At 30.6% G+C, this 26509-nt stretch overlaps 4 protein-coding genes across 6 annotated transcripts; 1 reads left to right on the forward strand and 3 right to left on the reverse strand.

Moving 5' to 3' along the window:
• Positions 1 to 425: 425 nt before the first annotated feature.
• Positions 426 to 4887, reverse strand: LOC107903468 (adenylyltransferase and sulfurtransferase MOCS3). The gene is made up of 11 exons (XM_016829525.2): positions 4489 to 4887; positions 4121 to 4213; positions 3970 to 4025; positions 3271 to 3335; positions 3080 to 3154; positions 2904 to 2982; positions 2106 to 2144; positions 1897 to 2005; positions 1676 to 1794; positions 1467 to 1583; positions 426 to 1035 (listed from the first exon to the last, which is right to left on the reverse strand). The coding sequence occupies exons 1-11, from the start codon at positions 4763 to 4765 to the stop codon at positions 652 to 654; spliced, it is 1413 nt and encodes a 470-aa protein (XP_016685014.2). The 5' UTR covers positions 4766 to 4887; the 3' UTR covers positions 426 to 651.
• Positions 4888 to 14123: 9236 nt separating this feature from the next.
• Positions 14124 to 15104, reverse strand: LOC107902194 (flavonol sulfotransferase-like). The gene has a single exon (XM_016828416.2). It carries the CDS (start codon positions 15102 to 15104, stop codon positions 14124 to 14126), a length of 981 nt encoding a protein of 326 aa, XP_016683905.2.
• A 409-nt stretch (positions 15105 to 15513) lies between these two features.
• LOC107903470 (small ubiquitin-related modifier 1) lies at positions 15514 to 21761 on the reverse strand. Of its 2 annotated transcripts, none has more exons than XM_041092524.1 (3): positions 21407 to 21624; positions 16008 to 16157; positions 15514 to 15806 (listed from the first exon to the last, which is right to left on the reverse strand). In XM_041092524.1, the coding sequence occupies exons 1-3, from the start codon at positions 21485 to 21487 to the stop codon at positions 15741 to 15743; spliced, it is 297 nt and encodes a 98-aa protein (XP_040948458.1). In that variant the 5' UTR covers positions 21488 to 21624; the 3' UTR covers positions 15514 to 15740. The 2 variants fall into 2 exon arrangements, with proteins under 2 accessions (XP_040948458.1, XP_016685017.2); XM_016829528.2 differs by lacking the exons at positions 15514 to 15806; positions 16008 to 16157 and adding exons at positions 20008 to 20296; positions 20504 to 20653 and having other exon boundaries at positions 21407 to 21761.
• LOC107903469 (uncharacterized) lies at positions 19259 to 19856 on the forward strand. 2 transcript variants are annotated; one of them, XM_016829526.2, is made up of 2 exons: positions 19259 to 19397; positions 19463 to 19856. In XM_016829526.2, the coding sequence occupies exons 1-2, from the start codon at positions 19305 to 19307 to the stop codon at positions 19781 to 19783; spliced, it is 414 nt and encodes a 137-aa protein (XP_016685015.1). In that variant the 5' UTR covers positions 19259 to 19304; the 3' UTR covers positions 19784 to 19856. The 2 variants fall into 2 exon arrangements, with proteins under 2 accessions (XP_016685015.1, XP_016685016.1); XM_016829527.2 differs by having other exon boundaries at positions 19278 to 19397; positions 19469 to 19856.
• Positions 21762 to 26509: the final 4748 nt, after the last annotated feature.

Here is a 26509-nt window from a genome sequence, read left to right on the forward strand (position 1 = left end):
GAACTGATTAATACGACAAACCTCCTAATTGTCTTTGCACCCCCTCCTTTGAGTGATCATTTAGGGGCTTTAGTTGGTGATCCGGGCTGTTTCTCTCTCAGAGATGAAGTTTATCTCCCATCGTCTCACTGGCCGATTTTGACATTATTTTGAGGTCATATTTAGTATTCAGAGTTTGCTTCGATTTGGTAGATGTCTAGCAAATTGCTGCGCCTCAACACATTTCGGGGAGAATCAATTAGCTTTTGAGTTCAAGTGGCATTTCATGCTTAACCACAACTCATTCGTTGATTCTTCATCAGTCGGTAACGATTTGAACAAAGAAACCAAACCAATTAACCCAAAAATTGCTTGAGCCTGATTCAAGCTCAAAAATTACAATGCACTTAATTGTTAAATTAAAGTACCAAGGAGAACCCAAAAAGTATACAAATACCAAAATGAATTTAATTGCCACAACTTTGAACTTCAGATTTAGAGTCTAAATCGAGCTTTTTATGGCTTGCTGCTCAAGAATTGCTGGCATTAAGGAGATGGGATGGAACAGATTGTATTTTGAAGGTAAAAGATGTTCGTTGAAGATAAATATAAATCCGAGATTATAACAAGACATTTCAGTTCTAACAGGCAAAACTGGAACAGCTTTTGTACTTAATACATAGGAAAATTGGGATCAACATCATTGGCCCATGACTCCAAGCCCCCGACAATATCCTTAGCTAAATCGAATCCCTTGTTTCGGAGGTAATCGACGGCCCTTTGAGAATCATTACCTCTTCTGCATATTACATATAGATTAGCTCCCGATCTGGTGCCTTCCTTCTCTTGTTCTTTAAGTGCGGAAGATATTTCGGGCAGTCGAGTCTCCAAGCTCGCGAGCGGAATGTTCAATGAGTTGGGCATAGAAACTATCTTGTAGTGAAGTTCTGGTCGAACATCCACCAAAACATGTGGCTCCCCACTTATGATCCTCTCTTTGTACTCCTTACTGGTTATTCTAGAATCCGGGGCGAGTAGTTTCAACTTTGGCGGAGACTGCATGTACAAGCAATAAATACAAGCTCTTAATCAAGGGCAAACATATTCAGTATCGTTGTTTAAACTGGAAAAACTTATTGTTTGGGGCATGGTGTAATCATCTCATTTGAATGTTCACTTTGGGAGTGTGGATCAAATTGTGATTCCGTACGAAGTAAAGGTTAAGCCCGAAATTAAAATGACAAGTAAAATGGGTAAAAGTATGATAAGGCTCCACGTTTATCTTATGCTGATGTACAATGACCAATTTTTAATTGTCGAAATGGGTGAAATTTTTAACAAAAAAACCAATTTGCTCTTTAATCTAACGTACAGAAACTAATTTGCCCATTTTTTGAGCAAAATGATAAATTGCAATCTGACTTCTATTATAGGGGCCTCTATGGTTGTGCGACTTAAGAACAAAGAGAGCAGAGAAGGAAACTTACGGTTGACAATGGCGATTGAGTGAACTTCTCATAATCAAGTTCTTTGAATTGCTGTTGGTTAAATGTCGTATTTTCTCCACAAACTTCGCATTGTAAAGACCTGCCTCTTATTTTGACCTATATGCGATAAGAAATTTACGATTAGAAAGAAGAACATATGGCCCGATATTGGTATTTTAAAGAAAAGGATTGGTGGACCAGGGACGTACAATTCGAATCCTAGCTGATAATGCATCAAAAAGAAGCATCCGTCCTGAAAGTGGTTCACCAATATCGCTGGCTATTTTAATGGCTTCCAGAGCTTGAAGACAGCCGATAATTCCAGGAACTGTCAAAATGTAGAATAATAAGCATTAGAACGGAAAAAGATGAATATGAATGTCGTTTCTTTGGACTTGAATTGCAAAACAGAAACATTATCTTCACATACCAACTCCAAGAACCCCACTATCTGAGCATCTTTGACAAGCAGTTGTAGGAGGTGGAGTCGGAAATAAGCATCGATAACACGGACCTCCTTTGTAATTGTATACTGTCAGCTATACAATAAACCAACAGCGTAATTGGCTTTGAGGTCTGAGCAAGATGTTTCAAACACATATAAATCAAAGTTAATTCATGTACTCAAGAATAGCATACCTGCCCTTCCAATCCTAGCGCAGCACCCGATACTAGAGGCTGCATGTAAACACAAAACAATTAGTACTTGAGCCAGTCAGTGCACATGCGCATACATAACCTAAAATATGAAACATGGTACTAATCTTTGTTACTCCGACTTTCTATTTTTCTTTTAAGTACCTATGACCAATGCATATTTGTACATGAGTATGGGGATATAACCCTCCAAGAACCATCGAAATACAAGGAAAAACTTGAAAAAAAATTTTCAACCTACTGACATCCAAACCCGAGTCTAAGTAAGATAGGTACTGATATCAGCTGAACTAGCTTGCAAATTGAGGATACATTTCTTTAGCAGTTAAAATACCTGCAAGGTCCCTGTATTATAGTGACTGGATCAAATTAGTTCTTCTATTATTAAATGGATCAATTTAGTCCTTATACTATTCAAAAGAATCAAATACATCCAAATTGTAACAGAGTTAACATTTATTGTATAAAAAATGTCTTGAAAATTACTTTTTTCAATTGCAGTTCAATTCAAAACAAAAGATTTCTTTTACAGAACCATAAAAACTTTAAAAATTTTAACTCTGTTAAACAGTAAATGGCATTTTTTAAATAGTAAATGTTAAACCTATCCAATTTTGCCTTATTTGATTCTTTTTAATAGTACAGTGACTAAATTGAACCATTTAATAATAGGACTAATTTGATCAAGTCCCTATAATAGAGGGACCACTCATGTAAATTCACCTTTCTTTAGCACTGAAAATATTTAATAACCTAAGGAGAAGGTAATGGCATTGGTACCTTTCCCAACACAACACAGCAATCACTTATCATGTATCGACTAGGAGCATTGTCTGTTGCATCGACAACTATGTCATATCTAAGAAATGTCCACAGTCATGGAAATCACACCTCACATGAATTACCTAACAAGAAATGAAGAAAGAATGAAGAAACACTATGGTCGAAAAGGATACTGGCTCAAAATTTCCAAAGCATTAGACGTGCGCAAAGCTTGTTTGTGTTCAACAATCTGTATGGTGGAGTTGATCCTGGAATTTAACTCTATATTAGATAAAAGCCAAATCACAAAAGGAATTATGAGAGACTACAAGCAGCGAAGCTTTATTCAACACTAAAACATAAAATCGAGGCTATTGTAACATACGAGCGGCAAGCAGCAGCAGCAGACTTCACTTTTGGCTGACCAATATATGCTTCAGTGTGAATAACCTGCAGCACAGTAGACCGACAGTGATATAAACAACCATTAGTCACAGTTCAAGAAACATAGGGAAGAAATATTATGCGGACTGATACAAAAATGTTGTCTGAACAAAAATAAATAGAAGCACTAAGTTAATGCTTCAATATCGTACAATGGAGGTAAAAATATCATAGAGGCCTCTGAACGTTAGATTAAAAAGCAAACCGGTCCTTTTTGTTAATGATTTCATCCATTTCTACGGTTAAAACTAGAGTACCTGACAGAATAACAAGACAATACACGTGACATGCCACATATACCTTATACTGATGTACAGGGGCCAGTTTTTAACAGCGGAAATGGATGAAACTTTTAATAGAAAGATCAGTTTGCTCGGCGATCTAACGTACATGGACTAATTTGTTTGATTTTAAGGGTCTCCATAGTACTTTTACCTAAAATGGACCCTCATGTGCAACTTGTTTGATTTTAAGAATGTGTGGGAAGCCAAAGGATAAAATGTCTACGGCATGTACATAGATCTCGAATGATTCATGAGTTATGAGTACAACACAATTAGAACGTAACCAGATATTATTTGAATCGGAAAAACAGTGCCATCATATACCTTAAATAATAACATAAATCTAAAACTTATACCTGCCTATGCATATTATTAAGCTCAACAACATCATGATCAACGATACCCAAGCGACCTACAAATTGAACAAAACAAAACAAGAAAAAAGTAAAAACACGATAAATCGCTTTTCAGTCATGCCGTCACAGAGCTAATCGGACTTATTCTTACCAACACCACAAGCTGCAAGATATAATAAAGCCGGCGAACCCAAACCTCCAGCTCCAACAACCAATATTGAAGACTTCAAGAGATTTGATTGTGCTGTAAACCACACCAAGAAGATAAATTACTCAAAAGTAAAAAAAAATTCTCCTTGATTGAACTCAAAGAGAATTAAAATAAACCCAGATATGTTCTTCTATAGCAAAACACAAAAGAAGCCAATTTCTTTCAAATAACCTCCCCTTTTTAAACACAGCTGGGCATAAGGCAGTCAATTCAAGAAATTTATCATTAAATTTTTAACGTGATTAGCCATAATCAGCCATAATTTCGAGAAATTAGACAAAATTCAACACTAAAATCCAAAGTTTTACCTTTGACTCCAAAAGAAGGAAGCAAAAGATGACGGCTGTAACGGTAAATACTATCCGCAGATAACCCGTGAGCCAGATTGGCATCGACGGTGGATGTTTCCGAAGGACAAAAACCATTGCAGACGCCGTCGTTTTGCTGCTGCTGAGGTGCTAATGAAGCTTCTTCTTGGAGCTGAGCTTCAAGGAACGAAATCCTTTGCTCAATCCGGGCTCTTTCCTCCTTCAAAGTTTCGATTTCTCGACGGATAGGTGACGCGCCACCGCCGTTGGACTCCATCCTTTAACAGCTCCGGTGACTAAAGAGAGAAATTAAAAGTAAAAAGAGAAACCCTAAAACAGCAAGCAGCTGAACGTATGTTTTCAGTTTAGTTCCATACTACAATTGACCGGTCAAGGGCAGTTCTGTCCATTTGAATTTTGAATCTTATACTATTGAAATTAGGTCAAATTCTAGTTTTGGTCCCTATACTATGATCAAATTCAATATTTATATCTATACTTCAAATTTAATTTCACCTCTCTACTTCTATAATGATAGTGTCAACGCGAATGAGTCATTGGTTGCAAGGGTGACCTATTCGTTTTTTAGATTACAGGTCTTAGTTTCAGGGACGAAATTAGAATTTTTAAAAAATCAAAATTAAATAATAATTTTTATTATAAGCTTATAATTTTATAATTTCTAAATCAACTAAATTAAAATTTTATTATATTAAAGAGTTAGAATTCGCAACAAATGCAGGGTAAGACATTCAAGACTAGCATCTGAAACTGTATAATCCCTAATAACATGTCATTTATATCCTAAGTATTCACAGGGTTCTAACGGGACCATTAAACATCCAATTTAATCAACATCGCAATTATCAAATTAAATTATACATAGCATAACATTAATTAACATATAATCAAAACATCAATTAATAACTTTAATACTTATAAGAACTTACCTCGACAAAAATAGTTGTAAAAATAAAGCCGGCGACTAATTCGGCACTTTAGTTTTTCCTCGATTTAAGTCTGGTTTGTTCATTTCTTTATCTAAATAATAATTTCATTCAATTAAATCATTCAAATAGCTTAAAATAATTAATTTAAGCTTTTAACTCATTTTATTGTAAATTTATAAAATTACCCCTAATATATTAACATTTGCTCAATTTAGTCCCTAAACCCAAAACTTGCAAATTAACCATTTTTTAACAAAAACCATACTAACCGATTTTTAATAGGTTCCCAAATAGCCCATATTTATCTTCATTTTAATCTATCTATATGAGATTTTACTATTTTCACAAATAAGTCCCTAAACATTAAAATTACTTAAAATCATTTAACAACCAACTTAAATAATCTACAAACACTTCAAACTCATTCATGGAAAGTCCCTAACCTTTAACAATTTAACAAATTGACCCTAGACCAGCTAGATTAAGCTAATACAAACTCAAAAACATAAAATTTACTAAAAATAAGGCAAAATACCATACCATGCAATTGAATATGTCTTGACCGAAGCTAGCTCCTCCCTTGGCTATGGTGTTTCGGTTTTAAACAAAAGAAAAGGGAAGAAGATGATGATAATTTTTTTATCATCTTTTGTTAATTTTTTTAATTTACCTAATTACAATATTAACCTTTAAAAATCATTAAAATTACACAAAAAAACATGCCATAACTATCCACTAACCTATAATATGGTGTTTTTACCCATCAAATCCACTAGTAAAAGATTTCATAACCATTTGACCCTTTGAACTAATAGAAATCAACTTTTGTATCTTTATAATTTAGTCCTTTTTACTTAATTAGCTATTCAAACCTTAAAATTTCTTAACGAAAAAATTTAGTATAACATTAATAAATACTCAAAAATATTAAATTAATAATATTTATCGACTCTCTTGTCAGAATTATGGTCCCGAAATCACTGTTTCTAACACAACTGAAAACGAGTTGTTACACTAACTCAAAATTTGAGAGGGTTTGGGTTAAAATATTAGGCTCGGGAATAAGCTTGGGCAAAAAAAAAAGGCCTATTTAAAAATATAGGTTGAGCTCAAGCTTGAATATTCAAATCCCAAGCTCGATTCGACTCGTTTTTAAATTTGTAATGTTTTATATTGTGCTATTTTTATAAATTATGTAATTAATAACACATGTAAATTAATGTATTATAATGTAAACATTAAAAAATATTAAGATAATTATATATAAAATTTTAATAAATAAAAAATATATAAAATTATTAAATATTAAAATAATAATATAAATATATATTTTTAGTTTTTTAAAAATATGGAAAGGGCTAAAATGGGCTTGTGTTAACTATTTACAAATATGGACGAGCTTCGACAAATTTTTAAGCTCATATTTTGGATTGTGCTAGGCTTGAGCAAACATAAATTGTGTTAATATCATGCCTAGGCCCGACATATGAGCACTTCTAGTCATGAGTAAACTCAACACCAATTTAGCTATGAAATTATTAAAATACACTTACTTTAATGGGTTATTATTATAAGGGTATTTTTATCTTTAATAACGTTAATGTTTCCTATCAATTGTACATAATTTTAATTGGTATAATAACAAAATTAGACTTTAATATTTACATATTTTGTTAATTTGGTCTTGATTATAAAAAAACAACAAACCTAGCCTCAACATTTATGCATTTACACAAATGTTGTAGCTAAATATGTTAATTTAAGACCAAGTTGACAATATGCGAAAATTTTGAGAGCTAAATTTGTTATTATACCAATCAAATATATGTAAATTGACGGAATATATTAACATTGTGATTCTTTGTCCTTAATTACTCACTTTTAAAATTGATAAGAATTAAATTGCTTCGATTTTTAAAAAAAGGGCCAATTTGCTAAATAACAAATTTAAGCCTAAAATATTTACAAATTCTATCAATTTAGTTCTAAATCTAAAAAAATTAACAAATTTAGCTCTCAACTTTACAGATTCTGCCGATTTAGTCTTGATTCTTAAAAATTAGAAATTAAAAACAATTTAAAAAATAAAAATAATATATTTAAAAGTTCATTTTTCAATAAAATACAAAAAATATAAATAAATATCTATTTTCTCGTTTTCTAACCTAAAATTTAATTATTAAAACTAATTTTATTGTCACACCCAGATATATTTCAAGTTAGTTGACTAATTAAGCATGAAATGAGTTATAAGTTTTGTGGTTAAGTGTTAGTATATCCATCTTAAAGACCTAAGTTCAAACGCTTCCCTTCATTTTTTTTTATCCCCCTAATCTTCTTTCCATCTTCTTTTTCTTTTCTTTTCCTCTTTCTTGCACCCTATTTTCATCTTTTGTGTTGCCAAATCTTTTCTCTTATTGAATCATTCCCCGATTGTTTTATTTCTTAGTATTTCGATTGTCATCAGTAGCGTTCGCTATCTTTATCGAAGGACGCTAAATACTATTTGCTTTCAATGGTTAGATTTTGCATAGTTGATGTTAATCTTTCTGGTTCATTTAATCAACCTCATTTGGATTCTGCCAAATCTAATATGTAAATACTCATATGTTGTCATTTGAAGGGTCTGATCTAGGTGAATCAAATCAGAATTGATCGTGAGGGGTGTCAATCGAATTTGTCGTGGAAGGTGTTTGTTCTTTGCCAAGTGAATCGATAGCAAATTGTGTGTAGTTTTGGGTCACACAGTTTCCCACATGGGTGTGTGAGCCATATGGATGGGCAGACGACCATGTGATACTGTTACGTTAGGGTACGTTCGTGAAACACACGATCATAGCCTGTTACACAGCCTGTCACATGACTATGTCCTTATCGTTGAGAACTCGCACGTTGCATACACGACATCAGACTGTTAAACGGCCTGACCGCACATTTGTGTAACTCCTATTTTACATTTTTTTCTTAAAACTTTACAATATGTTCAGTTCAGTCCTCGTATAGCCCTCAATTTGTTTTTAGAGTTTTTGTACACTCAATTGAGACCCTGATATTATGAATATTCTGAAATTTGTGATTTGAATGACTAAATAGTTTATGTTATAATGTGATAAGTGAATGATGCATGTCTATCGTCATCGTATATTCGATGATCTGTTACTGTTGCCACTACTTCTATATTATCGATTGGATGATCAACATGCCTATTGTTACTACTGTTAAACTGATTGCATGATAAGCATGACTACTGATTCTATATTGTACTATTACTAGCATGCCATATTGCATAGCATGGAGATTAGGACGATATGAAATAAATAAGTATTGATAATTCTAAATATGCAAACGCTGGTGATTTATCCACAACTTACTGGTAGTTTACTGTAATCTTTTTATCTAAAAGTTTATTATGGTTCATCAACTATTTTACTGGAAATTTATCTGTAATTACTAGTGGTTTATCCATATTGTGGTGTATATGTATGAGTTTTGAGGAACTTTTATTGCGGTGTGCAGCAGATAATGGGTAGGAACTTTTTCTGTTAAAATGAATTGCATTGACATTCATAAGCATGCCCAAATAAACCGTCAAACATTGTTTTTGCTATATGATTGTGATTGTTCTGTGAACTGTTATTTTGTATGTCATGTCTACTATTGTCCATTGATTTTCTTGTGTTTAGACTCATACCGGTCTTCTTAAGCTCACCCCTTAGTTTCCTTCTTTACAGATAACCCGAAAGGTTAGGACACATACTTAACATTTAGGGGGCTTGTCTCGGATAGTTTTCAAAAAAGAATTCTAGTCATGATATTTATATTTTTTGTTATTTGAGAATTGTGTTGTTCGACATGAATTTTGCATGAAACTTAAACTTTGGGTTAATTTGGCATGCATGGAATTATAAAGTTTAGACTTTTGAAATTTGAAAATTGAATTTAGGAAGCATAAAATTTGGTTTTTAGTCAAAACTTTGTTGATTATCACTTTTTCCGCTGCAATATTATAAATGAATTTTTGAGTAGAAAATCAAATTGGAAAACAGCTTTCGCGAAATAAACATTAAAAGTAATCAGTTTTTACTGTGGAAAAATTGTATCTTTTAGTGAAAAGGAGATAACATGCTAAGCTCTACTTCTAATGTTAGCAAATGTTAAAAAAAAAAGAAAGAATATTTTAAAAACTCTGATAACTTTACTAGGCCATCTCGGTGGCTAATATAGCCTTTAAAATCTGGATGTAATGTCTAGGCCGGGTTAGGAAGGTTACATTTATATAAAAATAAATAATCCTATAAATAAAACAATTTAAGGGGAAAAAACCATGAAGAAGACTAATGCAAATTCAACTTTCTCTTGTTTTTTTTTCAATATTAATAACCACCATGTTTAGATTGGGTCAAAAACTACAACTTAAAGTAAAAGGGTGAGAATCGATGTTTTAAGTTGTTTCCTAGAACGAGTTTGTTCCATTTGAGGTTGTGCTTGAGGGCGAGCATGATAAGGGATGTATAAGAGGTCTTGGAGATCTAGTAGTTGTAAGGCCATATGGGCAGCTCCACAACCAATTCTTAGTTTGATGGCACAATGATGGAGGATGTGAAAATTGAGTAATTCAGAGTAATGGTTATTGATGCCAATGGTTGTGGGCAAAGGCGATGAGCAATGCTCAGCAAATTTGATGAGGACTAAAGAGTAATGCCAGACATATAATAAAATTTATTATTTTTAAAATAACCTAAAAAAATGAATATTTGAGTTCGGTTTAAGTATTGTTTGTAGGTTTTTTTTATAAAAAAATATTTTATTTATAAATGTATTATTTTAATAAATAAATTTTATGTTAAAAAAAAGAGAAAATTCATTTATCTATGATTTTATATGTATTTTTTTATAAAATTTTATGTATTTTTATTAAAAATGAACTTTTATTTTTATTTTTATTTTTAAAAAAATGAGGACTAAATTAATAAAATATGTAAATAATGAAGAACTAAATTTATAATTATGCGGCAACCAAAAGAGTAACAAGAATAATGAATTTGAGAAACAAATAGAAAATATCACAGCCCATGGATGCAAGCTCTCCATTGGAGGATCAAAATCCCAAATAATCAAATTATGAGGGACAATCACCAAATTATTTACAAGGTTGTCTTAAAATCACATCCAATAAATTTAGAGAATTGGTTGTACATTTTCTTTAATCATCTCAAATAAATAATTAAAATTTTTTTAGTTGGAATCGAGTTTACTTGTATAACCCAGATAATAAGTTAATGTAAATACTCTTGGAGCCCCTAATAGTTTTGAAAATGTGCAATTTAAACCCTTTAAAAAATAATTCAAAATGTTTATAAAAATAATTTTCCAAAATTTTATATCATTTATTTTGTTTTCAAATATATATTATTTATTTTCTTTAACTTAAAATTTAGTTATACAAATATTGCAAAGTTTTTAATTTTTATAATAACATTTTGTTATATTAAATAATAAAAAATATATATTATATCTAAACCAACTTGAACTATATTTAGTACTTTAATTTGGATTGAAATTCTATTTTAACCATGTTAAGTGCCGATACAACTTCTAGATAAAATCTAAACTTATCATTTAAGAGATATTTCTTTGAGAAGATTCTAAAATATAAAATAAAGAAATAGGATATTATCTAGAAGATTATATATTCTAAATGAATATTCTAACTATTAGATATTTGTAAAATTAATGGCAAGGATATTGATATGTGTCAATAATCGAACTACCATTAAACTCTATAAATAAGGGTGAGAATTTTCATTCTTGCTATAATGTATAAGAGAGAGCCATAAGCAATAGAGTGTGAGTGAGATAAGCGTGTATCATTCTATAATTATATTGTGTATTAATAAAAGTGTTCCCGTAAATTAAGTATTTGTTAACTTATAATCTTTAGACATTTGCCAACTTATAATCTTTTTTGTAAAAATAGTTCACTAACGGATTGACTTTCTTTCTTTTTTATTAGGAAAAGGGAGTGTTATGGGGTAAAATTCGAAAATAAAATAATAGGGATGAAGCAATGAGTTTAGAGGAAGTTCTTGTTGTTTAAAATAATGTGTTTCAATTTTAGTTAAACGGGGCGTTTCAAGCCTAGGCTAGGATTTAATGAAACTGTGTCCCGTAATAATGATCTTAGCTGACAAATCTAACTAATTTCCCAAAACCGTTTTCTTTTTCTCTTTAAGTTTTTAGGTGTTAAGGTAGTGGTTATGTGAAATCTGGAATTGAATTACAAAAACGTTTTTCTTCCCTATTTCTTTCTTCTTTTCTTCTGCTATATTTCTCTCTAAATTCTAGATGGTATTAGGGAGTTGTGTGAGGATCTACAAATCCTAACCTTGAACCAATATGTGGAAGGCCACTGGGTTTGAAATTTGACCCTGCAACCTGCGATTTTTATACTGGTGATGTTTATTTTGGTCTTCTCATGGTTAAACCTAATAGGTTAGATATTGATAGTAATAAAAGAGTTATCTATTTTATAGATAATAGTATTACTCTTCAACGAAGGTATGTTTTTCTTTTAAATTTATAAATTACGATAAAGATCTAAAATAGTAAATCAATCTTTGAACCATTCAAATTTTTTTGAATATTTATATAAATTTTCAATCAAGTTTTTAATATTTAAGTGTAGATATGTAGATTTTTTTATCCAGATCAGCTTATAGAACTAAAAGATTATTTAAATATAATCTACATACAAAAAATGCATCTGCTATATATAGTGTTTCCAAACAGAATAGCTTTGAGCAAAAATCATTCTTTTCTTTTGGGGGCAGAAACAACACGAAGAAGAATATTGAAATTCAATCTCAAAACAAATAGTTTTGAGCTTGAAGTGTATATTGAACTGCCTAGAATTCCTGATAATATTAGATGAATGAAAAGTGAGAATTTTGGGTAACTTTGTTTGAATACAGGAAGGCTTGGAGAAATCAATGATGATGTTCCGAATCCGATAGGAATTAAGTACGATCAAGAATGACAATTTTTAAAACAATTGGACGAAAACGGTGAAGATATATTTAGTTCTATTAGTGAGATTAACGAAGTTAACTAAACTTTATATATTAGTCGTTATGTTGCCATTTTAAAATTTTAATTTTTTATTCTATTAGTAATGTTAGTGAGGTTAATCGAATATTGATTTGATTACAAAACTTTAGGTTGCTATTTTAATTTCAGTAGTGAGGTTAGAAAACCTTATATTGTTATTTTAAAAGTTTATGTTTTCTTAAAAAAATAGTTTTTATGAGAATTCTTAATTTTTTTTAAAATTTCAATTTCAGTATTGGTTCGATGGTAACTAAAATCTTATATTGTAATATATATATATATTACGTTTGATAAGAATATTATTTTTTACACATATTTTAATATATGGATTAGTAATGAACTATTTCAACCTGGTATATTTAGCCACTTTCGTGGCCTTATTATTTTACAATAACTATTACACATATTTCTAATTTTATGTATAACTATTGTAATATATGTAATAAAGTAAATTTTTTATTAAATTTTACGCGTTAAATTTATTATTATATAAGTTGTGTTGTTAATTTATATTATTAAACTATTCAAAACAAACAAATAAAAAATTTCATCAATTAAATTAAAAATAAAAAATTTAACCCACAATGATTTTATCAAATGATTTTAATAATTTGAAAACTGTTGCTACATATAAGCTGATTAGATATTGATATAGTTTATAGATATTTGTTTCATCATAAATTTGTTTTCACATACCACCCTCTTTATATATATATATATATAACATCCTAGATTTTTTTTGGTAGAAAAAAAACGGCTTAAAACGAAAATTTAAAAAAATTACACCAATAACTGAAAGGAAGAACATAATCCGACTCAATTAAACTTCTAACTGATTGCGGTGGTTTTTCAAATACAACATCCTAGATTAATCCATTGCGAGCGGTAAAATAGCATTAAAATTTTAAGGTTTAATATATCATTTGATATTTGATATTTAAGTTTTAACTTTTTTTAATATGGTATTTATGTTATTTTTTGTCCAATTTAGTATCTATATTTGATAAACGTTTCATCTTTTGGTACCTAGAGCAACAATATTAACTTTTTAGTATTTAATTCGGGTTTTAAAGTTAATTTGATAAAAATATATAGCTAATAATATTAGCAATTACCTTATCTTCAAGGGTTAAAAAAATGTTACGAGCAGTTCTAAGTATTGTATAAAAAATATTAACAATTAACTTTTATCAAATCAAACCCTAAAACTCGAATTAAACCACATCTATTGGATTGTACAATTAAAACTAAATTTATTCTATTAACAGAATCATGAAAATTTCAAACCTAATAATTTTAGCAATAAGTTTCATTGAATCAACCTTAAAACTCAAATTAAGCACTAAAAGGTTAATTCTGTCAATCTTGAATATCAAAATATATATTTTTTGTCAGTTAGAAGTACCATATTAAACTAAAAAATAACATAAGTATCACGTATCAACTTAAAATACCAAAGGATATATTAAGCAAATTTTGATAAATGCATGATTATTGACTATTGAGCTAAGAAGCTGAAATGGAAAATCCATTACACCACCACGTGCCTACCCAAACCCAAAACCATGCAACCTTCAATTACAGGCTTAAACCTGAACCGCTCAATTTTTGCAGTGTTCGTTGGTCTAAACGTTGAGACATTTCAGTGGTTAAATAATTCTTCCAGTCTCCAACCTTCCCTTTTCGAAAGAAAATGTTATTTTCTACCTCCAAATTTCCTTGCCCTGCACGATGTTTCCCGATTTTATTTACTTCCAAGCCACTTAAATTCTCGAAACTGCACATCTGTACAATGTTTTCAGGCACCCCTTCTTGTTGTTCTTTAGACGAGAAAGGATAACCTATAAACTCTGCAATTTTCTTAAGATACAAAACAGTATTTTCAACTAAATCTTCATATTTCAAGAACATTAACTTGTCTGGGTGTTCCAAACTTGCTTTCCAGTACCCCAAAACATGGTCCCAATAAGACCCATACATACTTACACCTTCATAAAACAATTCGAACGCTTCATCAAGTTGAATGATCTGAGTATCTAGGGATTTAGAGTACTTTGCAATGAAATGATAAAATGAAACAAATGTATCTTTGGGGTCCCTACAAATGTAAATAAGTTTACAACCAGAATCAATTATAGATCTGGGTAAGAAGGAATAAGGAAGATGAGTGGCTAAAAGAGGACTTCCAAGATGTCGATTAGTGGAAAACTGGGCATGATCGAACTCCATGTAAGGCACAACATCATGAGGCACCTTGGAAAGTAAAGGGGTGGTGGAATCATTGTATGAAGTTCTTGCAATAGTGGTGAAAGTGAGGGATTTTAACCAGGTTGTACCTGTTCTTAGAGAGCTACAAAGAATGATATCAGTTGGTTGAGCCTGAAATTGTTGTTGAGCCGACAATGCTCCTTGTAGAAAAGGCAGGGTCAACCAAAAACCTTGATATTGATATAGATCTAGAGGAAGACCCCAAAAGTTCACTTTAGGGAGAGTAAATATCATCTCTTCAAAAGATTTTTGAAGCACATCTCTATTTTGTTTCTCAACATGGGATTCCATGAGGGACAGGCTAATGAGTGCAAATACTAAATTACAAGGATGGCTTTGTAAATAGGCTGCCACTCTTCTTTTTCTTTTATAAGGAGGCAGTGGATGGAATGATATTTTTTAATATATAAAAAAATAATAAAATATAAAGAAAAAGACAGAAAAATAATAAAATATAAATTGCGCAGACTGCACGCTGTTGCATTCTTCTCCGTTTGATTCTCCCTACTTAACACACATTTCTAAGGGACCCGATGCGTCACCTTCCGCTCAGATAGTAGGCCATAGTAAGACCCATTTTCAAAATTATTTACGAAAATGAATCCCAGGAAAAAGAAAATTATGTGTATAAACCGAAAACCAAAAATGACATACTTCAAACTGAGATTTAAGTGTTTCACTGAGTTATTAGTGGGTATATATAATCTTTTATCTCAAATCTCTTGAGTATTATTTCATAAAGATAAATACATGAACTACGTCTACCTAACTCGGACTTTGTAAATACTCATACCGAAAAGTAGTGGTGAGGCACATTGCACTAGCGGACCTCACGCTTTCAAGAGGTTTAATATATATAGATCCTAATCTTACAAATACTTCCATTTGAATCCTACTAGGTAGTAAACCTATAAAGATGCTAGCTAGTTAGGCCATGGTACCACCAGTTTGATGCAGCATTGCATCGATCTCATCCCCATCCTCCATTTCCAACTGTATCAACACAAACACATATTAGAAACCAAGGAACAACACATAAGACAATGAAGAGAGGAGGCTATATTATATAATATATATATATAAACCAAGGAACAAGACATAAATCTATCAATCAGACAGGTTGGGTTGGATCCATCTAGATCATTTTGGTTCAAGATCAACAGGTCTACATATAGAGAGGGATGAGAAACATACCTCATCCGGAGTCTGCTCGCCCCGCAGACGGCGACCATCGAAAAGGAAGGCAATAGAGTTGAAATCCACCGATTGCCGATCACAATAAGCATTCATAAGTTTCTTTAGTTGAGTACTTCTTTTAATCCTAAAGAACACTTCATTCCCATCCTACACAACATACAAGGATTAGCATTTTGTAACTTCACATATTTTACATCATTGAAAAAAAAATAATAAGGCTAAAATATATTATAAGTCCCTATACTCTTTGTAAATTTAAAATTTAGTCATTATAATTTTATTTTCAGGATTTTAACGTTTTTACTTTTTAGATTTCAAAATGTCACATCAATAAATTGAATAAAAAATTAATAGCTTTAACTAAAGTCTTGAAAATAAAAAATTCAAGGATTAAATTTCAAATATATGAAAAGTACAGGGACTGGCTTAGTTTAACCAAATAATAATAATTTATAAAGAATATACTCTAATATGTTTATAAAATTAAAAATTCTAAATTTTCAAATATATTCTAATATCTAAATTTAGCCCTTTTTTCCCCTCTTCCATATATAAGAATCAATTAATTTCCTTTTGTAATTACATACCAATTCAAGTAAAATAACAAAATATAATAATTAAATTTGTCAAAAAATATAATAATTGATAGATTAAAAAAACATTCAAATCATAATTTGTCCAATTTAAGGTAAAATAGGAACCCACAAAAAGGAAATATGCTAAAAAAAATCCCAAAAATGTAAAATTTAAAATTCTAACAATTTTTTTTTGGTGAATTACAAGAAGAGGGCAGAGGCTCTAATAATAATGCAACTTGAACCTAGGCCACACTGAGGCAGTGAACACCCTGACCATGAGGCTAACACATGAGGTTCAACGTTATCATTAAACCAACCAAAAAAAAATTCTTAAAAGAAAATACTATCATTAATAGAAACTATTAATAATAATATAAAAAGACGGCGCATAGTACAACTGATAAATAAGTCATTACAAATTGATGCATAAGTGTCATGTCTGCAAAATAATAAAAATACAGTAATCGCAACACTAAAAGAATTCAGAAACATTAGAGTGGTGCATTAACTTGATCAAATTGCTTACATTCTAACCCTACCATCATCAGACCAACGATTGCCAAAAGCCCTAAGAGACCCACAATATCAATGATGCACAAAAAATTAAATCGCGAATGACCTATCTTCCTTCTCATCATCATCTCGAACTTTAAGTTTATAAATACTATTATTTACAATTAGGAACAATTAGCCAACCTAGAAATTAAATATAAAATAAAGTCAACATAGAAGCCAACCCTTTAAAGATAAACTTGTTGAACAAAAATGTGCCTACTTGTGTTTAGACATTGAAATTATCAATTGAAGGACCCCCATTGCTCGCTAGACCTATCCATGGGCCGGGTGACCCGGCCTGGCTCGATGGCCCGCCATAAATTTGGGAGGGTTCAAAGGTAAATCAACCTTTGAACCATTCAAATTTTTTTTTGAATATTTATATAATTTTTTAATCAAGTTTTTAATATTTATGTGTAGGAATGTAAATTTTTTTATCTAGATCAGTTGATAGAACTGAAAGATTAGTTAAATATGATCTACATACAAAAAATGCATCTGCTATAAATAGTGTTTCCAAACGGAAAAGCTTTGAGCAAAAATCATTCTTTTCTTTTGGTGGCAGAAACAACACGAAGAAGAATATTGAAATTCAATCTCAAAACAAATAGTTTAATATTGGTTCGATGGTAACTAAAATCTAATATTGTAATATATATATATATAAATTTGGTGATAACTACAACTTTAATGTTACGCTTGATAGGAATATTATTTTTTACATATATTTTAATATATGGATTAGTAATGAACTATTTCAACCAGGTATATTTAGCCACTTTCGTAGCCTTATTTTTTTACAATAACTATTACTCATATTTCTAATTTTAAATCTGTATGGTTATTCTTTATATTATGTATAACTATTATAATATATGTAATAAATAAATTTTTTAATCGAATTTTATGCGTTAAATTTATTATTATATGAGCTGTGTTGTTAATTTATATTATTAAACTATTCAAAACAAACAAATTAAAAAATTTCATCAATTAAATTAAAAATAAAAAATTTACCCACAATGATTTTATCAAATGATTTTAATAATTTGAAACTGTTGCTACATATAAGCCGATTAGATATTGATATAGTTTATGGATATTTGTTTCATCATAAATTTGTTTTCATATACCACCCTCTTTATATATATATATACAACATCCTAGATTTTTTTTTTAGAAAAAAAAACAGCTTAAAACGAAAATTCAAAAAATTACACTAATGACTCAAAGCAAGAACATAATCCATCTCAATTAAATTTTTAACTGATTGTGGTGGTTCTTCAAATACAACATCCAAAATTAATCCATTGCGACTAATAAAATAGCATTAAAATTTTAACGTTTAATATATCATTTGATATTTAAGTTTAACTTTTTTTAATATGGTATTTATGTTATTTTTTGTTCAATTTAGTATCTATATTTGATAAACGTTTCATCTTTTGGTACCCAAAAGCAGCAACATTAACTTTTTTGTGTTCAATTCGGGGTTTAAAGTTAATTTGATAAAAATATATAGCTAATAATATTAGCAATTACCTTATCTTCAAAGGTTGGAAAATAGAATCGATAGGTCTCAGATCGAAAGTTTTAATTATTTAATTAAATAAGTCATGTATTCAAATTTCCGGGAGTGGATTTATGAGAAGAAAATTATGGCATGAGAGGACCAATGAGACAGAACACTCTTGGATGCATTTCTTCGCTAGTAGAGCTTCGGCCCATGTTATAAGTACTTTTAGGTATTGTATAAAAATAATAATAACAATTAACTTTCATCAAATCTAACCCTAAAACTTGAATTAAACCACATCTATCAAATTGTACAATTAAAACTAAATTTATTCTATTAACAGAATCATGAAAATTTCAAACTTTATAATTTTAGCAATAAGATTCATTGAATCAACTTTAAAATCCAAATTAAACACTAAAAAATTAACACCGTCAATCTTGAATATCAAAATATATAATTTTTGTTATTTATACACGTATCAATTTCATTACACCACCACGTGCCTACCCAAACCCAAATCCATGCCTAAGCAGACACGTTGTTTCACCTTTGTATTCATCTTCTTACACGACAACAATGATGAAAACTTCATATGTGTGTGTATATATATTTGTTGTTTTGGAGTTTGATGATTATTTAAAGATGGGTAGCAGCAATCTCTTTCTCCTCCAAAAATCCTTTCGACCTTCACTTTACATGCCTTTTTCCACAGCCCATCACTGCAATTTCTTTAAGGTAATGATCTTTAAATCGATTCGAATTAAGGTGACTATTGAGATTTATAATGTCTTGATAAAAAGTTTCAGGGATTTAGCCACCAAAGCAATGGTGAAGAAAACAAAGAGGATTTCCTTCATTTAGCCCGAAACAATGATTCACTAACAGAGAAAACTAGTTCAATCGATTCGAAATTGAACCAAAAAAGAAAAGCCAACGAGGAAGCCATGGCCGACCAAGACCAAGGGTTGGCTAGCCAGACCGTGGAGAAAGTACAAGACGGTGCGGCCGAGGCACTCAATAGTCATCCCAAGGTTGATGCAGTCAAGGATAGGTACAAGGACCATGAACCAGGGGCTGACTACCACAAGACTGGAGACAAACTAAACCATGAAAAGCAATAAGAATATATAAGTTGAAATATGTTATAAATCTTTGTACTTTTTATAAATTTAGAATTTATATCTTTACTCTTTAGATTTTAGGATTTTAGGTGTAATTTTTACGAATTTATGATATTTTAATTTATATAATTATATTTAAGTGTTTTACTGAGTTGATATCACAGATATTACAAATGTGACTTAGTGCATATATTACAAATGTGACTTAGTGCATATAGATAGTCTTTTATCTCAAACCTCTTGAGTATTATTTCATAAAGATAAATACATGAACTACGTCTACCTAACTCGGAGTTCGTAAATACTCATATCGAAGAGTAGTGGTGAGGCACATTGCACTAGCGGACCACACGGTTTCAAGAGGTTTAATATATATATAGATCCTAATCTTACAAATACTACCATTTGAATCCTACTAGGTAGTAAACCTATAAAGAAGCTAGCTAGTTAGGCCATGGTACCACCAGTTCGATGCAGCATTGCATCGATCTCATCCCCATCCTCCATTTCCAACTGTATCAACACAAACACATATTAGAAACAAAGGAACAACACATAAGACAATGAAGAGAGGAGGCTATATTATATATAAAATATACATATATATAAACCAAGGAACAAGACATAAATCTATCAATCAGACAGGTTGGGTTGGATCCATCTAGATCATTTTGGTTCAAGATCAACAGGTCTACATATAGAGAGGGATGAGAAACATACCTCATCCGGAGTCTGCTCGCCCCGCAGACGGCGACCATCGAAAAGGAAGGCAATAGAGTTGAAATCCACCGATTGCCGATCACAATAAGCATTCATAAGTTTCTTTAGTTGAGTACTTCTTTTAATCCTAAAGAAAACTTCATTCCCGTCCTACACAACATACATGGATTAGCATTTTGTAACTTCACATATTTGACATCATTGAACAAAAAAATAATAAGGCTAAAATATATTATAAGTCTCTATACTCTTTGTAAATTTAAAATTTAGTCATTATAATTTTATTTTCAGTTATAATTTTATTTTCAGGATTTTAAATTTTTGCTTTTTAGATTTTAAAATGTCACATCAATAAATTGAATAAAAAATTAATAGCTTTAACTAAATTCTTGAAAATAAAAAATTCAAGGATTAAATTTCAAATATATGAAAATAAAAAATTCAAGGATTAAATTTCAAATATATGAAAAGTACAGGGACTGGCATAGTTTAACCAAATAATAATAATTTATCCAGAATATACTCTAATATGTTTATAAAATTAAAAATTCCAAATTTTCAAATATATTCTAATATCTAAATTTAGCCCTTTTTTCCCCTCTTCCATATATAAGAATCAATTAATTTCCTTTTGTAATTACATACCAATTCAAGTAAAATAAAAAAAATATAATAATTAAAATTTTCAAAAAATATAATAATTGATAGATTAAAAAAAATATTGAAATCATAATTTGTCCAATTTAAGGTAAAATAGGAACCCACAAAAAGGAAATATGCTCAAAAAAATCCCAAAATTTAGATTTTGGTCACAATTAAAGGAAGAAATCCCTAAAACCTAAAACTCACAAAGCAAAAATCTATTTAAACCCTAAAAAAGGGGGATTTGATTTTTTTTTGAACCTGGCCTTTGACTTTGAGATTGATGTGAGCCGTTTGATCAGCGGGTTTCTTGTCCTCCTCTTGATTGGTTACTCCCGTCATCTTCTTTCTTCTACGGAGCTATTTGGGAGATCCGATTAGGGTTTCGAAATCCGGTTTTCGGGGGTCCGAATCAGCTATTGTTTTTCTTTTTTCTTTTTCCTTTTTCCTTTTTTCGCTTGGCTGGATAATCACGCGATAGGGGGATTTTGTTTTATAGTGGTTGTCGGATTAGGAAATTAACGGTTAGGATTTGTTTTAGCTGAGATAGATCCGACGGACTAAAATATTTTTCATTTAGCATACGATGTCGTTTTTGTACAGTTTTAGTTTTTGAATTTTGTATTGTGAAATGGAAATATAACCCACGTTTAGTTAAATTTAGGGAAAAATACATCACTTAACAATCACTCAATTTTCAAAAAATAATAAATCAATTTTAGTAACTATTTTTCATTACAGACGTTAAAGGCTATGCTGTCATTTAAACACCCCCAATTTAAGAAACCTAGCTGGGCAGTAAAAGAAGAAGAAGAAAAAATGAAGATGTTGTCCAATCCCTCACTCTTAAAAACCAATCATCGGAAACGAAACTGAAAACAATACCTTAGCAATAGGTGTAATAGCCCGATTTTAGGCTTAGTCGGAACAGTGGTTTCGGGACCACAAATCTGACGAAAAAAAATGTAATGGCTTGAATTTTCAGAGGTGTCGGAACGGTGATTCGAGATCACTAAATTCGACAAATGGGTAGAAAATATTATTAATTTAGTAAGTATAAGTTAAATATGAAGTTAGGAAAATTTTTGAAATAGTGAATAGTGCACTAGAAATAAATATTAAAATAACTAGAATCAAAATGAGGTATCAAGACCTCGGGGATTTTAAACTGAGCCATAAATATTTTTATAAATATTTATGGAGTGTTAAAAAGTTAGTATTAAAGTTTCGTTAAGAAATTTTAAAGTTCCGATAATTAATTGAACAAAAAGGACTAAATTGTAACAAATGCAAAATTTTGGGAAATGATTAAATAGCTTAAATGATAAAAGGAAGAGGGCTTAAAAAGCAAATAGACCCAAGGTCTATTTGGGCTGGACGGCAGAGGCATGAAATCAGCAAGAAAGTAAGGAGAATTAAGGGCAAAATTGGAAAATTGCAAAATTTGCTTAATAAAGTTAGGACCCAAGTGGAATTATCTAGATTTTCTCTTCATTTTTCTGAATTCTCATCAGCTAAAACACCATGGAAGGGCTTCTTCAAGCTGGTTCTTCATATTTTTATTACAAGTAAGTTCAATTCTTGACTATTTCTTGAAATTTTTGTATTTTTATGACTTTTACAACTAGGCCCACTTGTTAAATTCATTAGTTTTTGATTTTATGAAAGAAGTTGAAAGTTGATATGAATATGTGCTGGAAGTATATGATGATTTAGCATGAAATTAGAACTTTAAATTGTTCATATGCTGATTTTATTGAAAGAATTGAATAGAAAGTAAATGTTTGGGACCTAATAGTAAAAGAGTTTGAAGATAGAGTTATATGTGGAAATTCTGAATTTCAATAGTTGTGTAACAACTTATAATGTCTAGTAAAGTACTAATTGAGAAAATTAGATTAATTGAGGGGTTAATTGAGAAAGGACCGAATTGTATAAACTGTGAAATTTGGGGCAAAATGGAAATCAACATTTTGCACTAAAGCAGTTTTGGACAGCAGCAGTAGTGTAACTTTGAAAAATCACCAAAAATTGTAGAGATTGAATTAGAGGATGAATAAAATATGAAATTAAAGCTTATTGAGTCTAGTTTCTTATAAAAGAAATGATGTGAGCAATGGAATTGTAAATCATGAGATATAATAGATTTTGTGAGACAAGGTCAGAATGAATTCGGGTTCCCCTGTTCTGACTTTGGAAAATCATTAAAAATTGTACAGAAATTATTATGAGTTATAGTTTATATGGTTAGAATCCTTAATGAGTCTATTTTTAGAAGAAACAAGGTAAAACATCATCCGAATTCTGTACAATGAGATAATTAATTTTTAGTGAAGAGTGGTCGGAACTGTCAGACAGCAAAACAGGGGAAACTTTAAAGAATAAACTGTACTATTTGGCTGAACCAAAAATTATGAAAATTTTATGGTATGAAGATATGTGAGTCTAGTTTCAGGGAAAATTAACGGATCTTAATTTGGAGCTCCGTAGCTCCGGATAAAAATAATTTAGTGACTCTGACTTGGATAAACAGCTTTGAATATACATGTTAGTGAATATTGAAATTATGGTTAATGTTGTTTAAGTGTGTTATACACATTAAGGATGTGGAATGGAGAGGAGGAGGAGGAAAATTGGGAAATATATGAATGATTCGTGTATAAATGGTCATATGTTTGATTATAACTCATAAACGATGAAATATGAATGATGCTTATTTTTGTGCATTATTGGTCATGGTTTAAGCTCATGTGTGAAAATAAAGTTTCATAGTATGTGTGTATGGTATATTCAGTATATGATTTGGCATGAAATAATACCATGAATGGTTTATGAATTAACACATGTTGGTAAGCCTGATATATGAATAAATGATCAAATTGAGTGGAACGCCGGATTTGAGTACTTCTGATCAAGTGATAAAGTGATAAGTGATAGCTTCGGCTATACTTATCTGATCAAGTGACAAGTGGAAAGTGATAAGTAATAGCTTCGGCTATACTTATCTGATCAAGTGATAAAGTGATAAGTGATAGCTTCGGCTATACTTATCTGATCAAGTGACAAGTGAAAAGTGATAAGTGATAGCTTCGGCTATACTTATCTGATCAAGAGACAAAGTGATAAGTGATAGCTTTAGCTACACTTATCTGACCAAGAGACAAAGTGATAAGTGGCTGCACTTATCTGATCAAGAAACAAAGTGATAAGTGGCTACACTTATCTGATCAAGAAACAAAGTGATAGGTGGCTACACTTATCTGATCAGGGACAAGTGATAAGTGATCATACGTAAGACCATAGTTATACTATGGCAAAGTGAAAGTGAAGTACTCAATTTTCCGTGACCGTTCTCTAATTTGATTAAGGATGGTAAGTGACAAATGGGCCCAAAAGAATTAAAGTAAATGGATAAGTGGTAGTGTATTTATATCAGGACGATGTTGTTATTCAAACTAAAGTGATATTTTCATTGCTAAATTGAGAATTTTATAAATGTGTTATTGAATGGTATAATCAATAAACATTGAGTTAAATGGTAAATACGTATTAGTTTTGAATTTGATGTCATTGAATTGTACGTGAATTAAATAGAAATTTCTAGTGATATGATTTAAATTATGAGCATGAGAAATTGCGAATTGAATGAAATGGAAATGAAGCATTAAATTGCATGAGTATGTATCGGGTCTCGCAGGCCCTAATTATTATGATTATAATATTTTGAGGATATATTGTGAAAAGTTATAGAAACATGTTAATTATTTTTGAAAGTTTTAATTTTGATGAAATTTTATAACTCGGTTAAATACGTTTACAAGTGTATGTGTTTTGGTAATGCCTCGTACCCTATTCCGGTGTTGGATACGGGTAAGGGGTGTTACATTTAGTGGTATCAGAGCTACGGTTTAGTCGGTTCTCGGACCAAACGTAGCATATGTGAGCCTAGCTATACATGCCACGTTATTACTCTTGATGATGTGATATCTCCAGGCTCTAACGAAATTGCTTTGTTAAGATAGAGATGATTTTCAATCGAGCTATTTTCGATAATGCTAAAAATGATATTGAGATAAATGAAATATGCTCACGTTATGTTGGAATTTGGAAAGGTAAGTATAAAAATTTGTGATATGGATGTGTTCATGTATGAAAAGAGATGACTATAAGTTAAAAAAAAAGTTTATGTTGTGATAAGCTCATCCAAGTATGTTGGTGATTATATAATGCTATGTGCTCAACATATTTGATTAAGTGAATATGATAAGCAAATTTACTTAAATAGATGGAACGTGTGTATGTACATCTGCTTGAATAAGTGAAATTAGTATGTTCATATGATAGAATCTTATGTTTAATTGTTAAATTAAAGATAATAAGATATTTTGTTTTATGTCTAAACCATGAATATTATAATAGTATGAAAAATTGAATTGGAAGTCAAATTGAGTAGAACGCAGGAATGAGTACTTTCGTTCAGTGATATGTGATGAATTGACGGAAAAGACCATGGTTTGACCATGGCAACATGTGAACATGTGATTATGTGATTCCGTGTAAGACCATAGCTGGGCTGTGGCATCGGTAAGTGATATGTGATTTCGTGTAAGACCATAGCTGGGCTATGGCATCAGTATGTGATTTGTGATTACGTGTAAGACCATAGTTGGACTATGGCATCGAGAAAACGAAGTACTCAATTCCGTAAGACGTTCTCTAATTTGGCAAATGTCGGTAAGTAAAATAGAAGCCAAGTATTGGAATTTAATTAGATATTAACATTGAGCTTGAGTAAGTAAATTCGTTGTGTGAAATTGTGAGTGACAGAAAACATTTGTAATAAATAGATGTGTTAATTTGCTTGGAATGAATTACGTGGTTTTGATGGTATTACATTGATGATGAATACAAAATCATATATATATGTATCTATGAGAGCAAGTTGAAAGATTTATGACTTCACCATCACCCCCTTATCAGTATTGTTCTATGACGAAAATTATCTTGATGAGACAGATATGTTTTTCAACTGAGTTAATTCTAATAGTATAGAAATAAATACTAAAATGTTTGAGTGAAAATGTATTGATTATGAGTTGAAACTCATAAAAGTATGGATCAAAGAATAAAACATTTTTTTTTATTTGATGAATGTTATAATTATACAAGCATATGAGTTATGATATTTGGATTATGATGCTATATAGAAATTTTGATTGTGAATTAGTGATTTGAGTTAGAATTTTGTGTTGAGAACAAAAGTGATTAAAAGCAAATGTTTATTAAATGCTTTGAGAATGTGAACTTAGTAATGAATTGGCTATTTGTGATGGTATGTGTTATGCGCATTTATGTGTAAGATAA

The sequence above is a fragment of the Gossypium hirsutum genome, chromosome D05 (assembly GCF_007990345.1).
Source record: "Gossypium hirsutum isolate 1008001.06 chromosome D05, Gossypium_hirsutum_v2.1, whole genome shotgun sequence".
NCBI classification, from domain to species: domain Eukaryota; kingdom Viridiplantae; phylum Streptophyta; class Magnoliopsida; order Malvales; family Malvaceae; genus Gossypium; species Gossypium hirsutum.